The sequence below is a fragment of the Bombina bombina genome, chromosome 3, assembly GCF_027579735.1.
Source record: "Bombina bombina isolate aBomBom1 chromosome 3, aBomBom1.pri, whole genome shotgun sequence".
Classification (NCBI taxonomy): Eukaryota; Metazoa; Chordata; class Amphibia; order Anura; family Bombinatoridae; genus Bombina; species Bombina bombina.
This window is the reverse complement of record NC_069501.1, coordinates 648,582,621-648,603,243: the sequence shown is the minus strand read 5'-3', so window position 1 is coordinate 648,603,243 and position 20,623 is coordinate 648,582,621. Positions and strand designations below refer to the sequence as shown.

Sequence of the window (20,623 nt, the reverse complement as noted above, 5' to 3'; positions counted from 1 at the left end):
CAGTGAGGGCATTATTTGCTTACAATAGATACAAATAGATGCATATCTTCATTTTCTTTTTTCATTCAGATTATTTTCATTTTCTGAGATTCTCTTTTTTGACAAGCATTACCAATTTGTTGCTTTTCCTTCTGGTCTAGCGACAGCTCTAAGAATCTTTTCAATGTTCTCAGTGTTTCCTTATTTGGACGGTCTCGTGGTACTGGCTCAGTCTTTTCGTTCTGCGGAATCTCATACGATTCAACTTTTGTTGTTTCTTTAAGACATGGTTAGAGGATCTTTTTATCAAAAGCTCTTTGATTCCTCAGACAAGGGCCACCTTTTTTTAGGTTTCCAGATAGATTGTGTTAATGTCTTTGTCTCTAACAGACAAGTGACAATTTTATTGGGTTCCGTTTGTTGGAACCTTCAGTCTCTATTATTTCCTTCAGTTGCTATATGCATGGAAGTTTTAGGTGTCATGGCTGCAGCATTGGATTTGATTCCTTTTGCTCACTTTCATAGGAAACCTTTTCCAGTTTTTTATGCTGAATTAATGGTGCAGGGATTCTAGGATATCACTTTTTATATCTTTGAATCCCAATGTTCAACTATCTTTGACTTGGTGGTTAGATCACCATCATATAGTTCTACGGGTCTCTTCGGTTCATTCAACCTGGACCATGATCACTACAGACGTGAGTCTTTTTAGGTTGGGAGGCTGTCTGGGGATCTCTGTCAGCACAAGGGGTTTGGAAATCTTAGGAGGCGAGATTACCATTCGATATTTTGGAACTCCGTGCATTTCTCAGAGTTCTTCAGTTTTGGCTTCTTTTTGAAGAAAGAGACGTTTATTGTTTTTCAGACAGACAATGTCACAACTGTGGCGTATGTCAATCATCAGGGTGGGACTCTCAGTCCTTAGGCTGTGAAAGAAGTATCTCGGATACTTGCTTGGGCTAAATCCAGCTTTTGTCTAATTTCTGTGGTCCATTTCCCAGGTATAGACAATTGGGAAGCGGATTATCTCTGTTTATCAAGCTTTACATCCGGGAGAATGGTCTCTTTACCCAGATGTGTTTTTTTTTTTCAAATTGTTCAGATGTGAGGGCTTCCAGAAATAGATCTGATGGCATCTCATCTAAACAAGGAACTTCCTAGGGGCCTATTCAGGTCCAGGGATCCTCAGGCGGAAGCAGTGTATGCATTGACACTTCCTTGGAGTTTTCAATCTGCCTATATTTTTTCGCCTCTGGTTCTTCTTTTTAGAGTGATTTTCAAAATCATCAGGGAGCAGTCTTTTGTATTGCTGGTGGCTCCAGCATGGCCACACAGGTTTTGGTATATGGTTCTTGTTCGGATGTCCAGTTGCCAATCTTGGTCACTTCCATTAAGGCCAGACCTTATATCTTAACATTCGTTTTTTCCATCAGGAACTCAAATTATTAATTTGATGGTATGGAAATTTAACGCTTAGTATTTAGTCATAGAAGTTTCTCTGACTCAGTGATTAATACTATGTTGCAGGCTCGTAAATCTGTGTCTAGTAAGATTTATTATCGAGTTTGGAAGATTTACATCTCATGATGCTCTTCTCATAAATTCTCTTGGCATTCTTTTAGAATTCCTAGGATTTTATAGTTTCTTCAGGATGGTTTGGATAAGGGTTTTTGTCTGCAAGTTCTTTGAAAGGACAAATCTCTGCCTTTTCTGTGCTGTTTTCACCGAAAAATTTGCTAATCTTTCTGTTATTCATTGTTTTGTTCAGGCTTTGGTTTGTATCAAGCCTGTCATTAAGCCAATTTCTCCTCCTTGGAGTCTTAATTTGGTTCTGAGGGCCTTACAGGCTCTTCCGTTTGAGCATATGCTTTCTTTGGACATTAAAATTACTTTCATGGAAAGTATTGTTCCTTTTAGACATCTCTTCAGCTAGAACAGTTTTTGAATTATCTGCTCTTTCTTGTGAGTCTCCTTTTTCTGATTTTTCATCAGGATAAGGTGGTTTTGCTGTCTTCATTTCAATTTTTACCTTAGTTGTGAATTCTAACAACATTAGTAGGGGAATTATTGTCCCTTTCTTGTGTCCTAATCCTAAGAATTCTTTGGAAAGATTCTTACATTCTTTGGATGTGGTAAAAGTTTTGAAATATTATGTTGAAGCTACTCAGATTTCAGAAAGACTTCTAGTCTATTTGTTATCTTTTCTGGTTTTAGGAGAGGTCAGAAGGCTTCTGCCATTTCTTTGGCATCTTGGTTAAAGCTTTTGATTCATCATGCTTATTTGGAGTCGGGTTAATCCCCGCTTCAGAGGATTACGGCTCATTCTACTAGGTCAGTTTCTACTTCCTGGGCTTTTAATAATGAAGCTTCTGTTGATCAAATTTGCAAAGCAACAACTTGGTCTTCTTTGCATACTTTTACTAAATTCTACCATTTTGGCGTTTTCTCTTCTTCAGAAGCAGTTTTTGGTAGAATAGTACTTCAGGCAGCTGTTTCAGTTTGATTCTTCTGCTTATAATTTCAGTCTTTTTCATTATAAAAATTGAAACTTTTGATTTGGGTTGTGGATTAATTTTTCAGCGGAATTGGCTGTCTTTATTTTATCCCTCCCTCTCTAGTGACTCTTGCGTGGAAGTTCCACATCTTGGGTATCTGCTATCCCATACGTCACTAGCTCATGGACTCTTGCTAATTACATGAAAGAAAACATAATTTATGTAAGAACTTACCTGATAAATTAATTTCTTTCATATTAGCAAGAGTCCATGAGGCCCACCCTTTTTGTGGTGGTTATGATTTTTTTGTATAAAGCACAATTATTCCAATTCCTTATTTTTGATGCTTTCGCTCCTTTCTTATCACCCCACTTCTTGGCTATTCGTTAAACTGAATTGTGGGTGTGGTGAGGGGTGTATTTATAGGCATTTTAAGGTTTGGGAAACTTTGCCCCTCCTGGTAGGAATGTATATCCCATACATCACTAGCTCATGGACTCTTGCTAATATGAAAGAAATTAATTTATCAGGTAAGTTCTTACATAAATTATGTTTTTTAGGGCTCTTCAGGTTTGGCCTCTGTTAAAGAGAGAACCATTCATTTGTTTTCAGACGGACAATATCACAACTGGGGCATATGTCTATCATCAGGGTGGGACTTGCAGTCCCCTAGCTATGACAGAAGTATCTCAGATACTTTCTTGGGCGGAATCCAGCTCTTGTCTAATTTCTGCGGTGCATATCCCATGTGTAGACAATTGGGAAGTGGATTATCTCAGCCGTCAGTCCTTACATCCGGGGGAGTGGTCTCTCCATCCAGATGTATTTTGTCAGATTGTACAGATGTGGGGTCTTCCAGAAATAGATCTGATGGCTTCTCATCTAAACAAGAAACTTCCCAGGTACCTATCGAGGTCCATGGATCCTCAGGCGGAGATGGTGGATGCTTTAGCAGTCCCTTGGTTTTACCAACCTGCTTATATCTTTCCGCCTCTAGTTCTTCTTCCAAGAGTGATCTCCAAGATCATTATGGAACAATCGTATGTGTTTCTTACAGCACCAGCATGGCCTCACATGTTTGGTATGCGGATCTTGTCCGGATATCCAGTTGCCAACCTTGGCCACTTCCTTTAAGACCAAACCTATCTCAAGGGCAGTTTTCCCATCAGGATCTCAAATTGTTGAATTTGAAGGTATGGAAATTGAACTCTTAGTGCTTAGTCATATGAGGTTTCTCTGATTTAGTGATTAATACTATGCTACAGGCTTGTAAGTCTGTTTTAATGAAGATTTATTATCGAGTTTGGAAGACCTATATTTCATGGTGTTCTTCTCATAAATTCTCCTGGCATTCTTTTAGAATTCCTAGAATTTTACAGTTTCTTCAGGATGATTTGGATAAAGGGTTGTCTGCAAGTTCCTTGAAGGAACAAATCTCTGCTCTTTCTGTTTTATTTCACAGAAAGATTGCTAAGCTTCCTGATATTCACCGTTTTGTTCAGGCTTTAGTTCGTATCAAGCCTGTTATTAAATCAATCTCTCCTCCTTGGAGTCTTAATTTGGTTTTGAAGACTTTGCCGGCACTTCCTTTTGAGCCTATGCATTCTTTGGATATTAAACTACTTTCTTGGAAAGTGTTTCTTCTTTTGGCTATCTCTTCAGCTAGAAGAGTTTCCGAATTGTCTGCTCTCGCTTGTGAGTCTCCTTTTCTGATTTTTCATCAGGATAAGGCTGTTTTGCGGACTTCGTTTAAATATGTTGAAGCTACTAAAGATTTCAGGAAGACTTCTAGTCTATTTGTCGTCTTCTCTGGTTCTAGAAAAGGTCAGAAAGCTTCTGCCATTTCTTTGGCATCTTGGTTAAAGCTTTTGATTCATAAAGCTTATTTGGAGGTGGGATAGTCCCCGCCTCAGAGGATCACAGCTCATTCTACTAGATCAGCCTCTACTTCTTGGGCTTTTAAGAATGAAGCTTCAGTTGATTAGATTTGCAAAGCAGCAACTTGGTTGTCTTTGCATACATTTACAAAATTGTACCATTTTGATGTATTTGCTTCTGCTGAAGCAGTTTTTGGTAGAAAAGTTCTTCAGACAGCTGTTTCAGTTTGATTCTTCTGCTTATGTTTTAAGTTTTTTTCTTTAAATTTATGAGAAAAACATTTTTTTGTGGATTTAATTTTTTCAGCGGAAAATTACTGTTTTTATTTTATCCCTCCCTTTCTAGTGACTCTTCTGTGGACTTCCACATCTTGGGTATTTCTATCCCATACGTCACTAGCTCATGGACTCTTGCCAATTACATGAAAGAAAACATAATTTATGTAAGAACTTACCCGATAAATTAATGTCTTTCATATTGGCAATCGTCCATGAGACCCACCTTTTTTCTGGTGGTTATGATTTTTTGTATAAAAGCAGATATATTTCCAATTCCTCTTTTTTGTATGCTTTTTTTTTTTACTCCTTTTTCTATCACCCAACTACTTGGCCATCCGTTAAACTGAATTGTGGGTGTGATCAGGGGTGTATTTATAGGCATTTTGAGGTTTGAGAAACTTTGCCCCTCCTGGTAGGATTGTATATCCCATACGTCACTAGCTCATGGACTATTGCCAATATGAAAGAAATTAATTTATCAGGTAAGTTCTTACATAAATTATGTTTTCCCTCTTTGCATTGAGGGGGTTTCATACTCCTGTAATTTGTAGGTTAGCATAAAATGGCAATCACCTACCTAATATACCTACTGTATTAGAGATCCACTATCTTGTAACTACAGCATACATCCCATGCTCACTGTACACTTAAATAGAAAAAGGGGAATGCCCCTTTTTAAATAAAGGCACTTTTGGCCCTGTAGAAGGCAATTGCCATATAAATTGCAATCACAGGTCTAGTAGGTTACTTTTTGGATGCTGTGGTCTGTAATAGAAAGCATATTGCTCCATATATGATCTTAAATAAGGCAAATGATGGTTCCTCTTCAAAAGTGGAGGGGCCTCTCTTTTAAATTGGGAGCACCTGCTCAGGTGGCAATCAGGTATTCACCATGGCAAGTGATCACCTGATGGAGCAACAGGTTTGTAGGATAAAATTGGGGGTATCCCCTCTCTTGCCTTCCATACATAGCCACAGCATTAATCCTATTTTGTCAGTTCTGGCTACTGCCACTTGTCATCCCAGCACTATCGCTTGTCACCAACTGCCTCATTTTTTGTGTTTGTCGCTTGTCACCAACTGCCTCATTTTGTTGTGTTTTTGTTGTAAGGGCTCATTCGTCTTTCTTTGGGCTAATTAAAAAAGTTTGTATATTCAAATGAATAGGTGAAATTCTATATAGAATGTTTTGATTCATGTATTTTTTTTGTTGTTGATTTTTTGCTATACGTTGTCCAAATGAGAAGTTGCCCCTTTCGAAAATCAGAATTTTTGTATATATATTTGGTATATTTTCAGCATACGCTGCAAGATGACTAAAACACATAAATATCTTCTAAATTTCAGTTTATTATTTTATTGTATTATATAGGTGTCTATTTGTCAAGTTTGCTGTTTTTGAAGGTAAACTGATGCTAAATGTCAAACTATATAAATGTGTTTGAAATACAATGCAGTTAATTTTCAGCTGCATATGGTAAATTTGTGTTTGCAAATTTTAGAGTAAAATACTCACTAAATGGATAAAGAATTCAGCCAAAGCAAGACGTTATTGTAAAGTATACACCATCTTCTGATTACAGTTGGTTCTGTTACGTAGATTTCGCTTAGTAATTATTTCTAGTTTGACTTATCTTTCATGGTTTTTGTTATACAGGTATCCCAAACCTCATCGTATTGGATCCCAAGGGAGAAATCATTACGCGGCAGGGACGTGTGGAAGTGCTTCATGATGTAGACTGCAAAGAATTTCCGTGGTACCCAAAACCTGTGGTTGAATTAACAGACCTAAATGCTGTGCAGCTGAATGAGGGTCCCTGCCTTGTTCTCTTTGTAGGTACGAAGTAAACATCTTTTGTACAGGGTCCAGGTTGTGTATTACAAGGGAATTGTTTGTTTTTCCTGGAGGGGGGACTTATTTGGAATATAAGCTTGCTATAGTCGTGATGATATTTCTTTCTAATGACACAGTGAGTCAACTGATCATCTAATTACTATTGGGCAATATCACTCCTGCCCAGCAGGAAGCGGCAAAGAGCGCCACAGCAAAGCTGTTAAATATCACCTCCCTTCCTGCCCACCCCAGTCATTCTCTTTGCCTACATTAGAGCAAGGAAGTGGTAAAGTTAGGTGTCTGGAAAGATTCTTCAATCAAGATATTATTATTTCTCTTGCAAGGTGTATCCAGTCCACGGATTCATCCTTACTTGTGGGATATTCTCATTCCCTACAGGAAGTGGCAAAGAGAGCACACAGCAGAGCTGTCCATATAGCTCCCCCCCTAGCTCCACCCCCAGTCATTCTCTTTGCCGGCTCTGGCAGCAGGGCCTCTCTATGGGAGGGTAAAGTGAATGTGGTGTTAGATTTGTAGTTTTATATCTTCAATCAAAAGTTTGTTATTTTTAAATAGTACCGGTTTGTGATATTTACTCTCTGGCAGAAATGTGATGAAGAATTCTGCTGAGAGGAAAATGATTTTATCATGTTGTAACTAAAATCCATTGCTGTTCCCACGCAGGACTGAGGAGTACCAGAAAACTTCAGTTGGGGGGAACAGTTTGCAGGCTTAACTGCATTAAGGTATGTTTGTCATCTTTTTTCTAGTCAAGACAAGAATTCTGCTGAGAGGAAAATGATTTTAGCATGTTGTAACTAAAATCCATTGCTGTTCCCACGCAGGACTGAGGAGTACCAGAAAACTTCATTTGGGGGGAACAGTTTACAGGCTTAACTGCATTAAGGTATGTTTCAGTCATCTTTTTTCTAGGCAAGACAAGATAATGCTAGAAGACTGACAAGAATCCCCATGTGGGAAGGGTAAGCCATGTTCTGAGACTCAGTATAGAACTGAAGGCTTATTTAAGAGGGCTCAATAGGCTGGTTGACACTGTTGCAGGGCAATCGATTATTTTATTCAACAAAATACTCATTATAGACACTTTTTAAACACTTTTGGTGTGTTTATTTCGGGGTTTTTATTCCACATGGCATTATTTTAGTCACCTAAAATGGGGATTTTGAAGGCCTCACAACTCCGGAGTGGAGTGGGAGGGGCCTAATTTCGCGCCTCAGTTGCGCAGTTAATCCTGACAGATTGCTCATGCTGCTTCACATGGAGGGTTCAGAGAATGTTTGAGGACTTCCAGAGGCTTGACTTTCACAAAACTAATCCCTAAGGGCAGGTAGGGCCACGGCAGGCTGCTGTGGCAAGGTGCTGTAGTTTATTATCCGGTTGCCGACTTTAAACTGCTCCGGTTTGGGCATTAAAGGGTTAATCAGGCTGAAACTTGCTGTGCAATCATATCGAAGCATTAGGCACATACTTTGAAAAATTCAAGTGATTTGGTTCATTTTTCACCGTTTTGTAAAATTGTGTGCGCTTTTTATTTCTTAAAGGCACAGTACCGTTTATTTCAAATTGTATTTTTTGTTGATTAAAGTGTTTTCCAAGCCTGCTTGTGTATATTACTAATCTGTTAAACATGTCTGACACTAAGGAAAAGCCTTGTTCTATGTGTTCAGAAGCCATGGTGGAACCCCCACTCAAAAGGTGTCCCAAGTGCACTAATGTGTCTATACACTTCAAGGATCATATTGTGTCACTTTAAAAATATAGCCCTAGATGATTCTTTGACTGAAGGTAATGAGGATAGTCCGTCTTCCTCTCCCCATGTGTCATCACCAGTTACGCCCGCTCAAGCGATACCTTGTACCTCTAGTGCATTGGCACCTATTACATTGCAACAACTAGCGACAGTCATGGATAATTCCCTTGCGGCCTTTCTATCCAAACTGCCAGTTTTCCCTAAAAAGCGCGACAGCTCTGTTTTAAGAACAGATGAGGAGCAGTCGGAAGCTTTGGGAGGTTTATCTGATGTACCCTCACAACACTCTGAAGTAGGGGCGAGGGAGGTGATGTCTGAAGGAGAAATTTCTGACTCAGGAAAGGTTTCTCAGCGGGCAGAATCAGATTCACTAGCGTTTAAATTTAAATTGGAACACCTCCGCGTATTGCTTAGGGAGGTTTTATCAACTCTGGATGATTGTGACCCTATGGTGGTCCCAGAGAAATTGTGTAAAATGGACAAATATCTAGAAGTCCCTGTATACACTGATGCGTTTCCGATCCCTAAGAGGGTGGCGGATATTGTTGCTAGGGAGTGGGAGAGACCAGGTGTACCTTTTGTTCCCCCCCCCTATCTTTAAGAAAATGTTCCCCATAACTGATCCCAGGCGGGATGCGTGGCAGACGGTCCCTAAGGTAGAGGTGGCAGTTTCGACACTAGCCAAGCGCACAACCATCCCAATTGAAGACAGTTGTGCTTTTAAAGATCCTATGGACAAAAAGTTAGAAGGTTTACTAAAGAAAATATTTGTTCAACAAGGTTTCCTTCTCCAACCTATTGCCTGCATTATTCCTGTAACTACTGCAGCGGCTTTTTGGTTTGAGGCACTGGAGGAGTCGCTCCAGAGGGAGACTTCATATGACGAAGTCATGGATAGAATTAATGCTCTAAAGCTGGCTAATTCATTTATCACAGATGCCGCTTTGCAATTAGCTAAGTTAGCGGCGAAAAATTCTGGTTTCGCCATTATGGCGCGCAGAGCGCTTTGGCTCAAGTCATGGTCGGCTGACGTGTCATCCAAAACAAAATTGCTAAATATCCCTTTCAAAGGAAAGACCCTTTTCGGGCCCGAGTTGAAAGAGTTTATTTCGGATATCACCGGGGGAAAGGGCCATGCTCTCCCGCAAGATAGGCCTTTTAAGGCTAAAAATAAGGCTAATTTTCGTTCCTTTCGCAACTTCAGGAGTGGTCCTGCTTCAACCTCTGCAACCGCAAAGCAAGAGGGTAACACTTCACAGCCCAAGGCAACCTGGAAGCCTTTGCAGGGCTGGAACAAGGGTAAACAGGCCAAGAAGCCTGCAGCTGCTACTAAGACAGCATGAAGGGGTAGCCCCCGACCCGGGACCGGATCTGGTAGGGGGCAGACTCTCTCTCTTTGCTCAGGCTTGGGCAAGAGATGTTCCCGATCCCTGGGCATTAGAGATTGTTACTCAGGGATATCTTCTAGAATTCAAGGACTCCCCTCCAAGGGGAAGGTTCCACATTTCTCGTCTGTCTTCAGACCAGACAAAGAAAGAGGCGTTCTTACGCTGTGTAGAAGATCTACTCAAGATGGGAGTGATATATCCAGTTCCAATTACAGAACAAGGACTGGGTTTTTACTCAAACCTGTTTGTGGTTCCCAAAAAGGAAGGAACTTTCAGACCAATCCTGGATCTAAAAATTCTAAACAAATTCCTCAGAGTTCCGTCATTCAAGATGGAGACCATCCGGACAATCTTACCTATGATCCAGGAAGGTCAATATATGACTACTGTGGATCTAAAGGATGCGTATCTACATATTCCTATCCACAAAGATCATCATCAGTTCCTAAGGTTCGCCTTTCTGGACAAGCATTACCAGTTTGTGGCCCTTCCCTTCGGGTTGGCCACCGCTCCCAGAATTTTCACAAAAGTGCTAGGGTCCCTTCTGGCGGTATTAAGATCGCGGGGCATTGCAGTAGCACCTTATTTGGACGACATCTTAATACAGGCGTCGTCTTTTCCCAGAGCCAAGGCTCATACGGAGATTGTTCTGGCCTTTCTAAGGTCTCACGGGTGGAAGGTGAACATCGAAAAAAGTTCTCTGTCCCCGCTTACAAGGGTTCCCTTCCTGGGAACATTAATAGACTCGGTAGAAATGAAAATATTTCTGACGGAGGTCAGAAAGTTAAAGCTTTTAACTATTTGCCAAGTTCTTCATTCCATTCCTCAGCCATCTGTAGCTCAGTGCATGGAGGTAATCGGCTTAATGGTGGCGGCAATGGACGTAGTCCCTTTTGCTCGAATACATCTCAGACCACTGCAACTGTGCATGCTCAAACAGTGGAATGGAGATTATGCAGATTTGTCTCCTCAGATACAACTGGACCAGAAAACCAGAGATTCTCTTCTCTGGTGTTTGTCTCAGGATCACCTGTCTCAGGGAATGTGCTTCCGCAGACCAGAGAGGATCATTGTAACGACCGACGCCAGTCTGTTAGGCTGGGGCGCGGTCCGGGACTCCCTGAAAGCTCAGGGCCTATGGTCTCGGGAAGAGTCTCTTCTCCCGATAAACATTTTGGAACTGAGAGCAATATTCAACACGCTTCAGGCATGGCCTCAACTAGCGGCGGCCAAATTCATCAGATTTCAGTCGGACAACATCATGACTGTAGCGTATATCAATCATCAGGGGGGAACAAAGAGTTCCTTGGCGATGAAGTAAGTAACCAAAATAATCAGGTGGGTGGAGGATCACTCCTGCCCTCTATCTGCAATTCACATCCCAGGTGTAGACAACTGGGAGGCGGATTTTCTAAGTCGTCAGACTTTTCACCCGGGGGAGTGGGAACTCCACCCGGAGGTTTTTGCTCAGCTGACCCAGCTATGGGGCATTACAGAATTGGATCTGATGGCGTCCCGTCAGAACTCTAAGCTTCCTCTCTACTGGTCCAGGGACCCCAAGGCGGCATTGATAGATGCTCTAGTAGCGCCTTGGTCCTTCAATCTGGCTTATGTCTTTCCACCGTTTCCCCTTCTCCCTCGTCTGGTAGCCAGAATCAAACAGGAGAAGGCTTCGGTAATTCTGATAGCGCCTGCGTGGCCACGCAGGACTTGGTATGCAGACCTAGTGGACATGTCATCTGTCCCACCCTGGACACTGCCAACGAGGCAGGATCTTCTAATACAGGGTCCATTCAAGCATCCAAACCTAGTTTCTCTACAGCTGACTGCTTGGAGATTGAACGCTTAATTCTATCTAAGCGTGGTTTCTCTGAATCAGTTATAGATACTCTGATCCAGGCTAGAAAGCCTGTCACCAGGAAAATTTACCATAAGATATGGCGGAAATATCTTTGTTGGTGTGAATCCAAGGGTTACTCGTGGAGTAAGATTAGGATTCCAAGGATATTGTCTTTTCTCCAAGAAGGATTGGAGAAAGGCTTGTCGGCTAGTTCCTTAAAGGGACAGATATCTGCTCTGTCTATCCTTTTACACAAGCGTCTGGCAGAGGTACCAGACGTTCATGCGTTTGCTCAGGCTTTAGTCAGAATTAAGCCTGTCTATAAACCTGTGGCTCCTCCATGGAGTCTAAATTTAGTTCTTTCAGTTCTTTAAGGGGTTCCGTTTGAACCTTTACATTCCATAGATATTAAGTTATTATCTTGGAAAGTTTTGTTTTTGGTAGCTATATCTTCTGCTCGAAGAGTTTTCAGAATTGTCTGCTTTGCAGTGTAATTCACCCTATCTGGTGTTCCATGCAGATAAGGTTGTTTTGCGTACCAAACCTGGTTTTCTTCCTAAAGTTGTTTCTAATAAGAATATTAACCAGGAAATCATTGTTCCTTCCCTGTGTCCTAATCCAGCTTCAAAGAAGGAACGGCTATTACACAATCTTGATGTGGTTCGTGCTTTGAAATTCTATTTGCAAGCAACCAAGGATTTCAGACAAACATCATCCTTGTTTGTTGTCTATTCTGGTAAGAGGAGAGGTCAGAAAGCGACTGCTACCTCTCTTTCCTTTTGGCTGAAAAGCATCATCCGATTGGCTTATGAGACTGCTGGACAGCAGCCTCCTGAAAGAATTACAGCTCATTTCACCAGAGCTGTGGCTTCTACATGGGCTTTCAAGAATGAGGCTTCTGTTGAACAGATTTGTAAGGCAGCGACTTGGTCTTCACTGCATACTTTTGCCAAATTTTACAAATTCGATACTTTTGCTTCTTCGGAGGCTATTTTTGGGAGAAAGGTTTTGCAAGCAGTGGTGCCTTCCGTTTAGGTTACCTGTCTTGTTCCCTCCCTTCATCCGTGTCCTAAAGCTTTGGTATTGGTATCCCACAAGTAAGGATGAATCCGTGGACTGGATACACCTTGCAAGAGAAAACAGAATTTATGCTTACCTGATAAATTACTTTCTCTTGCGGTGTATCCAGTCCACGGCCCGCCCTGGCAATTAAGTCAGGTTAATAAAAAAATTTTGTTTAAACTACAGTCACCACTGCACCCTATGGTTTCTCCTTTTCTCCTAACCTTCGGTCGAATGACTGGGGGGTGGAGCTAGGGGGGGAGCTATATGGACAGCTCTGCTGTGTGCTCTCTTTGCCACTTCCTGTAGGGAATGAGAATATCCCACAAGTAAGGATGAATCCATGGACTGGATACACCGCAAGAGAAAGTAATTTATCAGGTAAGCATAAATTCTGTTTTTTTAACTGTACAAGCTTGTGCTGTTTGTTCTACTAAGGTGTAGCCGTAGTCCATATCAGTCTCTTCAGTAGAGCAGTGGTGGCTTTTAAGCAATGGGAACTTGTGGGGTACAATCCTCACTGCGCCCCCCATGTAGTTAATGCTGCCCTAATACTGAAAGCCTGAGTAAGATTACTCAGTCTTTATCTCTGTTTCCACAGGTCCATGTGAGGGAGAAGACCTCTCAAACCTAATGAGCTGCCTTGCTGCCAGGCAGACTTTATTGAGGTAAGTGCTATTTTTATTTTTCTGGGGCTGCACAGGAAAAAATATGGCACTTTACTATTCATTTTAATGGGACACTGAATAGGGCTCATAGCGAAGTAATGGGCTTGTTTTAGGCAGCGGTACAGGCACTGGGGACAAGGAGATGGGCTCATTTTTATGGTGGTTTGTGTTTACTTGCTCCCGGTTGTTTTTTTACATTAATGTAATAATGCCGACCGGGAGTTTAGTGGGTTATGCTCACGATGGGCTGGGCTAACTGACGCACTGAAAATTTCCTTTTCGCGCTCTTTTCTTCTCTTCCTGTGTATGGAGGGGTGTATATCGCTTCGGTTTGAGTCCGGAAACCATCTGTGATCTATTGGCTCCGTTTTTTCCAGCAGGGCAGGTAGGCACCTCAGCAAGAGCTAAAGCTGAGGTGTAGAGGCTGTTAGGGGTTATTAATTCAATGCATTTTTTGTTACACAATAGAATAAAGTGTTTGCTGTAAAAATAAAGCTTCCTTTTTTATATTTAAAGAGACAGTAATTTGTTTTTTTGGGTTATCTTGTGATTAAAAATGTAGTCATTTTATTTTTAATTCTGGGTAAAGATGGACCAGGAGACTGCAAGATGTTACATGTACTTAGTTTGGATGCCAATGTTGAACCACCAATCCCTTTTTGTTCCTCATGTATTGAGAGAACATTAAATTATAGGGATAGACTTTTTGATTCTGAGCCAACATTGTCTAGTTAGGATACTGTTCAGGAGTCTTCTGACAATGTTCAAGATATGCCGCAGCTTTCTCCTCAGTTGTCCCAAATACTATTCTCCACACATACAGTGCCCTTAGCTGCCTCTCAAGCTCCATCTGGAGTGACTTTGCAAGACATCGCTTCCCTAATGTCTTCTGCGTTATCTGATGTGTTGTCTGCTTTTCCCATGCTGCAGGGAAAGTGCAAGAGGAAATGTAAAGAATCAGTACGTAAGGTTTCTGACACGGTCGTGGCTATTCCAAATGTTCCCTCCCAAAAATCTGAGGAGGAGGATACTTCGGTAGCATCTGAGGGTGAAATCTCAGACCCAGACAGTGTAGTTTCTTCTTCTGATGCTGAAGTTGTATACTTCAGGTTTAAGATGGAACACCTCCGTTTACTACTTAAGGAGGTTTTGGCTACCTTGGACGACTCTGACACTACTGTCGTAGTCGATCCTAAGAAGTCTAGTAAACTTAACAAGTATTTTGATGTACCGTCCATGGTGGAGGTTTTTCCCGTACCAGATCGGGCTACAGAGATTATTGCTAGGGAATGGGAGAGACCGGGTATCCCTTTTTCCCCATCCCCTATTTTTAAGAAGATGTTTCCTATTGCTGACCCTATCAAGGAGTCTTGGCAGACGGTCCCCAAGGTGGAAGGGGCAAATTCCACCTTAGCTAAGAGAACCACTATTCCCATAGAGGATAGCTGTTTTTTCAAAGATCCTATGGATAAGAAGTTGGAGGGGTTGCTCAAAAAGATATATGTACACCAGGGCTTATATTGGCAACCTGCGGTGTGTATTGCTACTGTTACTAGTGCGGCGGCTTACTGGTTTGATGCGTTGTCTGATTCTATTCAGACAGACACTCCTCTTGAAGAGATCCAGGATAGGATCAAGGCCCTTAAGTCGGCCAATTCTTTTATTACAGGTGCTTCCCTACAAGTTATCAAACTGGGAGCAAATATTTCTGTTTTTTCCGTATTGGCCCGCAGAGCCTTATGGTTGAAATCCTGGTCTGCGGATGTGTCGTTTTAGCTTTTGGCAATCCCTTTTAAGGGTAAGACCTTGTTTGGTCCGGGATTGGTAGAGATAATTTCTGACATTACGGGAGGAAAGGGTAATTTCCTCGTTCAGATAAGAGGAATAAACAGAAAGGACGTCAGAGTAATTTTCGGTTCTTTCGAAACTTCAAGGGTAAGCCTTCCTCTCCCTCTAACAAGCAGGAACAGTTCAAGCCTTCCTGGAAGCCTAACCAGTCTTGGAACAAGGGAAAGCAATCTAAGAAGCCCGCTAATGACTCAAAGTCAGCATGAAGGGTCTGCCCCCGATCCGGGACCGGATCTTGTGGGGGGCAGACTTTCCTTCTTCGCTCAGGCTTGGGTTCTGGATGTTTAGGATCCCTGGGCGGTGGACATTGTGTCTCAGGGATACAAACTAGAGTTCAAGACTTTTCCTCCCAGGGGCAGGTTTCTGCTTTCAAGATTATCTGTAGACCAGATAAGAAAAAAAGGCGTTCTTACACTGTGTTCGGGACCTTTCCGACCTGGGACTGATGGTTCCTGTTCCAAGACAGGAACAAGGTCTGGGATTTTACTCCAATCTGTTTGTAGCTCCCAAAAAAGAGGGACCTTTCAGGCCAATTTTAGATCTCAAAAGTCTAAAGTTCCTCAGAGTACCGTCCTTCAAGATGGAAACTATTCGTTCCATTCGTCCCTTAGTTCAAGAGGGTCAATTTATGAAAACGGTAGATTTAAAGGTCGCGTACCTACATGTTCCCATCCACAGGGATCATCACAGGTTTCTGAGGTTTGCATTCCTAGACAAACGCTTCCAGTTTGTGGCTCTTCCATTCGGCCTTGCCACATCTCCCAGAATTTTTTCAAAGGTTCTGGGATCCCTGTTGGCGGTGCTCCGGGTTGCAGGGCATTGCAGTGGCGCCTTATCTGGACGACATTCTGGTTCAGGCGCCATCCTCTCAACAAGCAGACTCACACACGGAGATGCTGTTAACCTTTCTGCGATCTCACGGATGGAAGGTGAATTTGGAAAAGTTAATTCCAACTACAAGGGTAGTTTTCTTGGGAACCATAATAGATTCCCTATCAATGAAGATTTTTCTGACAGAAGTCAAGAAATCAAAGATTTTCGATTCTTGTCTAACGCTTCAGTCCTCTCCTTGGCCATTAATGGCTTAATGTATGGAGGTAATCGGTCTGATGGTAGCGGCCATGGACATCATTCCGTTTGCCCGTTTCCACCTCAGACCTCTGCAGTTATGCATGCTCAGACAGTGGAACGGAGATTATGCGGATCTATCTCTGCGACTACATCTGAATCAGGAGACAAGGAATTCTCTTCTTTGGTGGTTGTCTCAGTATCATCTCTCCCAGGGAACTTGATTCCATAGACCCAATTGGGTGATTGTGACAACGGACTCCATCCAGCCTGTTGGGATGTGGAGCAGTCTGGGGCTAAGAGCAAGATGTGTGAAAATAGTGTGCAAGGTGCAAAGTATCAGACTCCTTACAAAAGAAAATTAGATCCTTCGATCTAAAAGTGTGCTAAAGAAAGTTTTATGAAGATGTAAGGGCGCTTACAGCTAAAGATACCTAGTAACAGTGTGTTATATAGATATGTGATTGTACATAAAGGTATTGCTCAAAAATGACTGATAAGTACTAATAGAAAATATACATATATGGATCCAAATGAGAAAAATGTCATTTATTTGTATATAAAATTAAATTAGCAGCTATAGAGACGTCTCTAATATAAAAACAATATCAATTGAATGTTTAAAAGTACCAATGGTAAAATAGAACTTATTGCTATAGAGTTTGCAGAAAATAGTGATACTTTATGTGATTTCAAAGGATCACAAAGAGACTCAAATTGATTCTATTTACCGATTACAATTATGTATACATACAATACTATTTCTCTTGTAAGGTGTATCCAGTCCACGGATTCATCCATTACTTGTGGGATATTCTCCTTCCCAACAGGAAGCTGCAAGAGGATCACCCACAGCAGAGCTGTCTATATAGCTCCTCCCCTAACTGCCACCCCCAGTCATTCTCTTGCAGCTCTCGATAAGGGAAGTAGCTAGAGAGATGTGGTGCATTAATGTAGTTTATCTTCAATCAAAAGTTTATTATTTTCAAATGGTACAGGAGTTGTACTATTTTAGCCTCAGGCAGAAAGTTGAAGAAGAGTCTGCCTGAGGTTTTTGATGATCTTTAGCGGTTTGTAACTAAGATCCACTGCTGTTCTCACACATAACTGAAGAGATGGGTAACTTCAGCTGGGGGAATAGCGTGCAGGATTACCTGCTCTGAGGTATGTGCAGTTTTAAATTTTTCTAGAGAGATAAGCTAGAAAATACTGACAGTGCCTGATTTATTTAAGGTAAGCCTGATTACAGTGATTTAATAACGACTGGTATCATGCTTGCTGTAAAGGGTAATATTTTTGTTATTTACTCTCATTACTGAATAGATATAACGTTTGCTTGATGTATATAAACGTTTATGACAAATGGTGATAAAACTTTATTCTGGGGCCCAGTTTTTCCACATGGCTGACTAGATTTTGCCTAGGGATAGTTTTTTAAGGCCCTCTCACTGTGAGTACAGGTTGGGAGGGGCCTATTTTCGCACTTAAATTGCGCAGTAGTTTTTGCAGCTTGAGACATCCAGCTTCCCTGAAGGAGTCCCCTGAACATATAGGACCTCTCTAAAGGGTTTTTGTGCCTTCCAAAGTCGTCGTATGGGCAGGTAGGAGCCACAGTAGAGCTGTGGCAGTTGGTTGTGACTGTTTAAAAACGTTTATCGTTTTTTTGATCCGGTTTTGAAACTAAGGGGTTAATCATCCATTTGCAAGTGGGTGCAATGCTATTTCAGTCTATTATACACACTGTAAAAATTTCGTAAAATTTACTGCTTTTTTCACTGTTTTGCAGTTTCTGTGATTGTTTTTTTCTCTTAAAGGCACAGTACCGTTTTTATTTTTTGCTTGTTCACAGTTATTAAAGTGTTTTCCAAGCTTGCTGGTCTCATTACTAGTCTGTTTAAACCTGTCTGACATAGAGGAAACTCATTGTTCATTATGTTTAGAAGCCATTATGGAACCCCCTCTTAGAATGTGTACCAAATGCACTGATTTTACTATAGATTACAAAGACCATATTCTGGCTTTAAAAAATTTATCACCAGAAGAAATTGACAAGGAGGAAGTTATGCCGTCTAACTCTCCCCACGTGTCAGAACCTATTACTCCCGCTCAGGGGACGCCAAGTACATCTAGCGCGCCCATTGCGTATACCTTGGCAAGACATGGCGGCAGTTATGAATCATACCCTTACAGAGGTATTATCTAAACTGCCAGGATTGCAAGGAAAGCGAGACAGCTCTGGGACTAGAATAAATACAGAGCTCTCTGACGCTTTAGTGGCTATGTCTAATACACCCTCACAATGTACTGAAGCTGAAGCAGGGGAGCTTCAATCTGTGGGTGATTTTTCTGATATGTCTACATTTAAATTTAAGCTTGAGCACCTCCGCATATTGCTCAGGGGGGTCTTAGCAACTCTGGACGACTGTGACGCTATTGTAGTCCCAGAGAAATTGTGTAGATTGGATAAATACTATGCAGTACCTACTTACACTGATGGTTTTCCAATCCCTAAGAGGTTTTCTGAAATTATTACTAAGGAATGGGATAGACCAGGTGTACCGTTCTCTCCCCCTCCTGTTTTTAAAAAGATGTTTCCTATAGACGCTGCTACACGGGACTTGTGGCAGAGTGTCCCTAAGGTGGAGGGAGCAGTTTCTTCTCTAGCTAAGCGTACCACTATCCCTGTCAAGGTTTTATTCTCCAGCCTCTTGCATGCATTGCCCCAGTCACTGCTGCTGCGGCTTTCTGGTTTGAGTCTCTAGAGGAGGCTCTACAGGTTGAAACCCCGTTGGAAGATATTATTGACAAGCTTAGGACCCTTAAGCTAGCCAACTCATTTGTTTCTGACGCCGTTGTTCATTTAACCAAACTAACGGCTAAAAATTCAGGTTTTGCTATTCAGGCGCGTAGGGCGCTATGGCTTAAATCCTGGTCAGCTGACGTGACTTCAAATTCTAAACTTCTCAACATTCCCTTCAAAGGACAGACCCTATTCGGGCCTGGACTGAAAGAGATTATTTCTGACATCACTGGAGGAAAAGGTCACGCCCTTCCTCAAGACAGGTCCAACAAATTAAGGACCAAACAGTCTAGTTTTCGACCCTTTCGAAACTTCAAGAGTGGCGCTGCTTCAACTTCCTCTAACATAAAGCAAGAGGGAACTTTTGCCCAGTCTAAGCCGGTCTGGAGACCTAACCAGGCTTGGAACAAGGGGAAACAGGCCAAAAAGCCTGCTGCTGCCTCTAAGACAGCATGAAGGAGCAGCCCCCGATCCGGAAACGGATCTAGTAGGGGGCAGACTCTCTCTCTTCGCCCAGGCTTGGGCAAGAGATGTCCAGGATCCTTGGATATTGTGTCCAAGGGTTATCTTCTGGAATTCAAAACCTCTCCCCCAAAAGGGAGATTTCATCTCTCACATTTATCTGTAAACCAGATAAAGAGAGAGGCGTTCTTACATTGTGTTCGAGACCTCCTAGTTATGGGAGTGATCCACCCAGTTCCAAAGGATTAACAGGGGCAGGGCTTTTATTCAAATCTGTTTGTGGTTCCCAAGAAAGAGGGAACATCCGGTCCAATCTTAGATCTCAAGATCTTAAACAAATTTCTCAGAGTCCCATCCTTCAAGATGGAGACTATTCGAACCATCCTTCCTATGATCCAGGAGGGTCAATATATGACTACCGTAGACTTAAAGGATGCTTATCTTCACATCCCGATACACAAAGATCATCATTGTTTTCTCAGGTTTGCCTTTCTAGACAGGCACTACCAGTTTGTGGCTCTTCCCTTCGGGTTGGCCACGGCACCAAGAATCTTTACGAAGGTTCTAGGGTCCCTCCTAGCGGTCCTAAGGCCGCGGGGTATAGCAGTAGCCCCTTACTTAGACGACATTCTAATACAGGTGGCGACTTTTCAAATCGCAAGGTCCCATACGGACATTGTTCTGGCATTTCTAAGGTCCCATGGGTGGAAGGTGAACGAAGAAAAGAGTTCTCTATCACCTCTAACAAGAGTTTCATTCCTAGGGACTCTGATAGATTCGGTAGAAATGAAGATTTACCTAACGAAGGCTAGATTGTCAAAACTTCTAGACTCTTGCCGTGTTCTTTATTCCACTCGTCCTTCAGTGGCTCAGTGTATGGAAGTAATCGGGTTAATGGTAGCGGCAATGGACATAGTACCGTTTGCCCGCCTACATCTCAGGTCAGTGGAATGGGGATTACACAGATTTGTCCCCTCTACTAAATCTGGATCAAGAAACCAGGGATTCTCTTCTCTGGTGGCTATGTCAGGTCCATCTGTCCAAGGGGATGAGCTTCCGCAGGCCAGATTGGACTATAGTAACGACAGATGCCAGCCTTCTGGGCTGGGGTGCAGTCTGGAACTCCCTGAAGGCTCAGGGCTCGTGGACTCAGGAGGAGGCACTCCTTCCGATAAACATTCTGGAACTAAGAGCTATTTTCAATGCTCTTCAGGCGTGGCCTCAGCTAGATGGGGTCAGGTTCATCAGATTT

General features: G+C 42.1%; 1 protein-coding gene across 1 annotated transcript in view; it reads left to right on the top strand.

Moving 5' to 3' along the window:
* The window catches only part of NXN (nucleoredoxin), a 457,846-nt gene that overhangs the window by 340,487 nt on the left and 96,736 nt on the right, over positions 1-20,623 (top strand). The window contains exon 6 of the mRNA XM_053707374.1: positions 6,288-6,467. Coding sequence (XP_053563349.1) covers positions 6,288-6,467 — 180 coding nt within the window. The remainder of the gene's footprint in view (positions 1-6,287; positions 6,468-20,623) is intronic.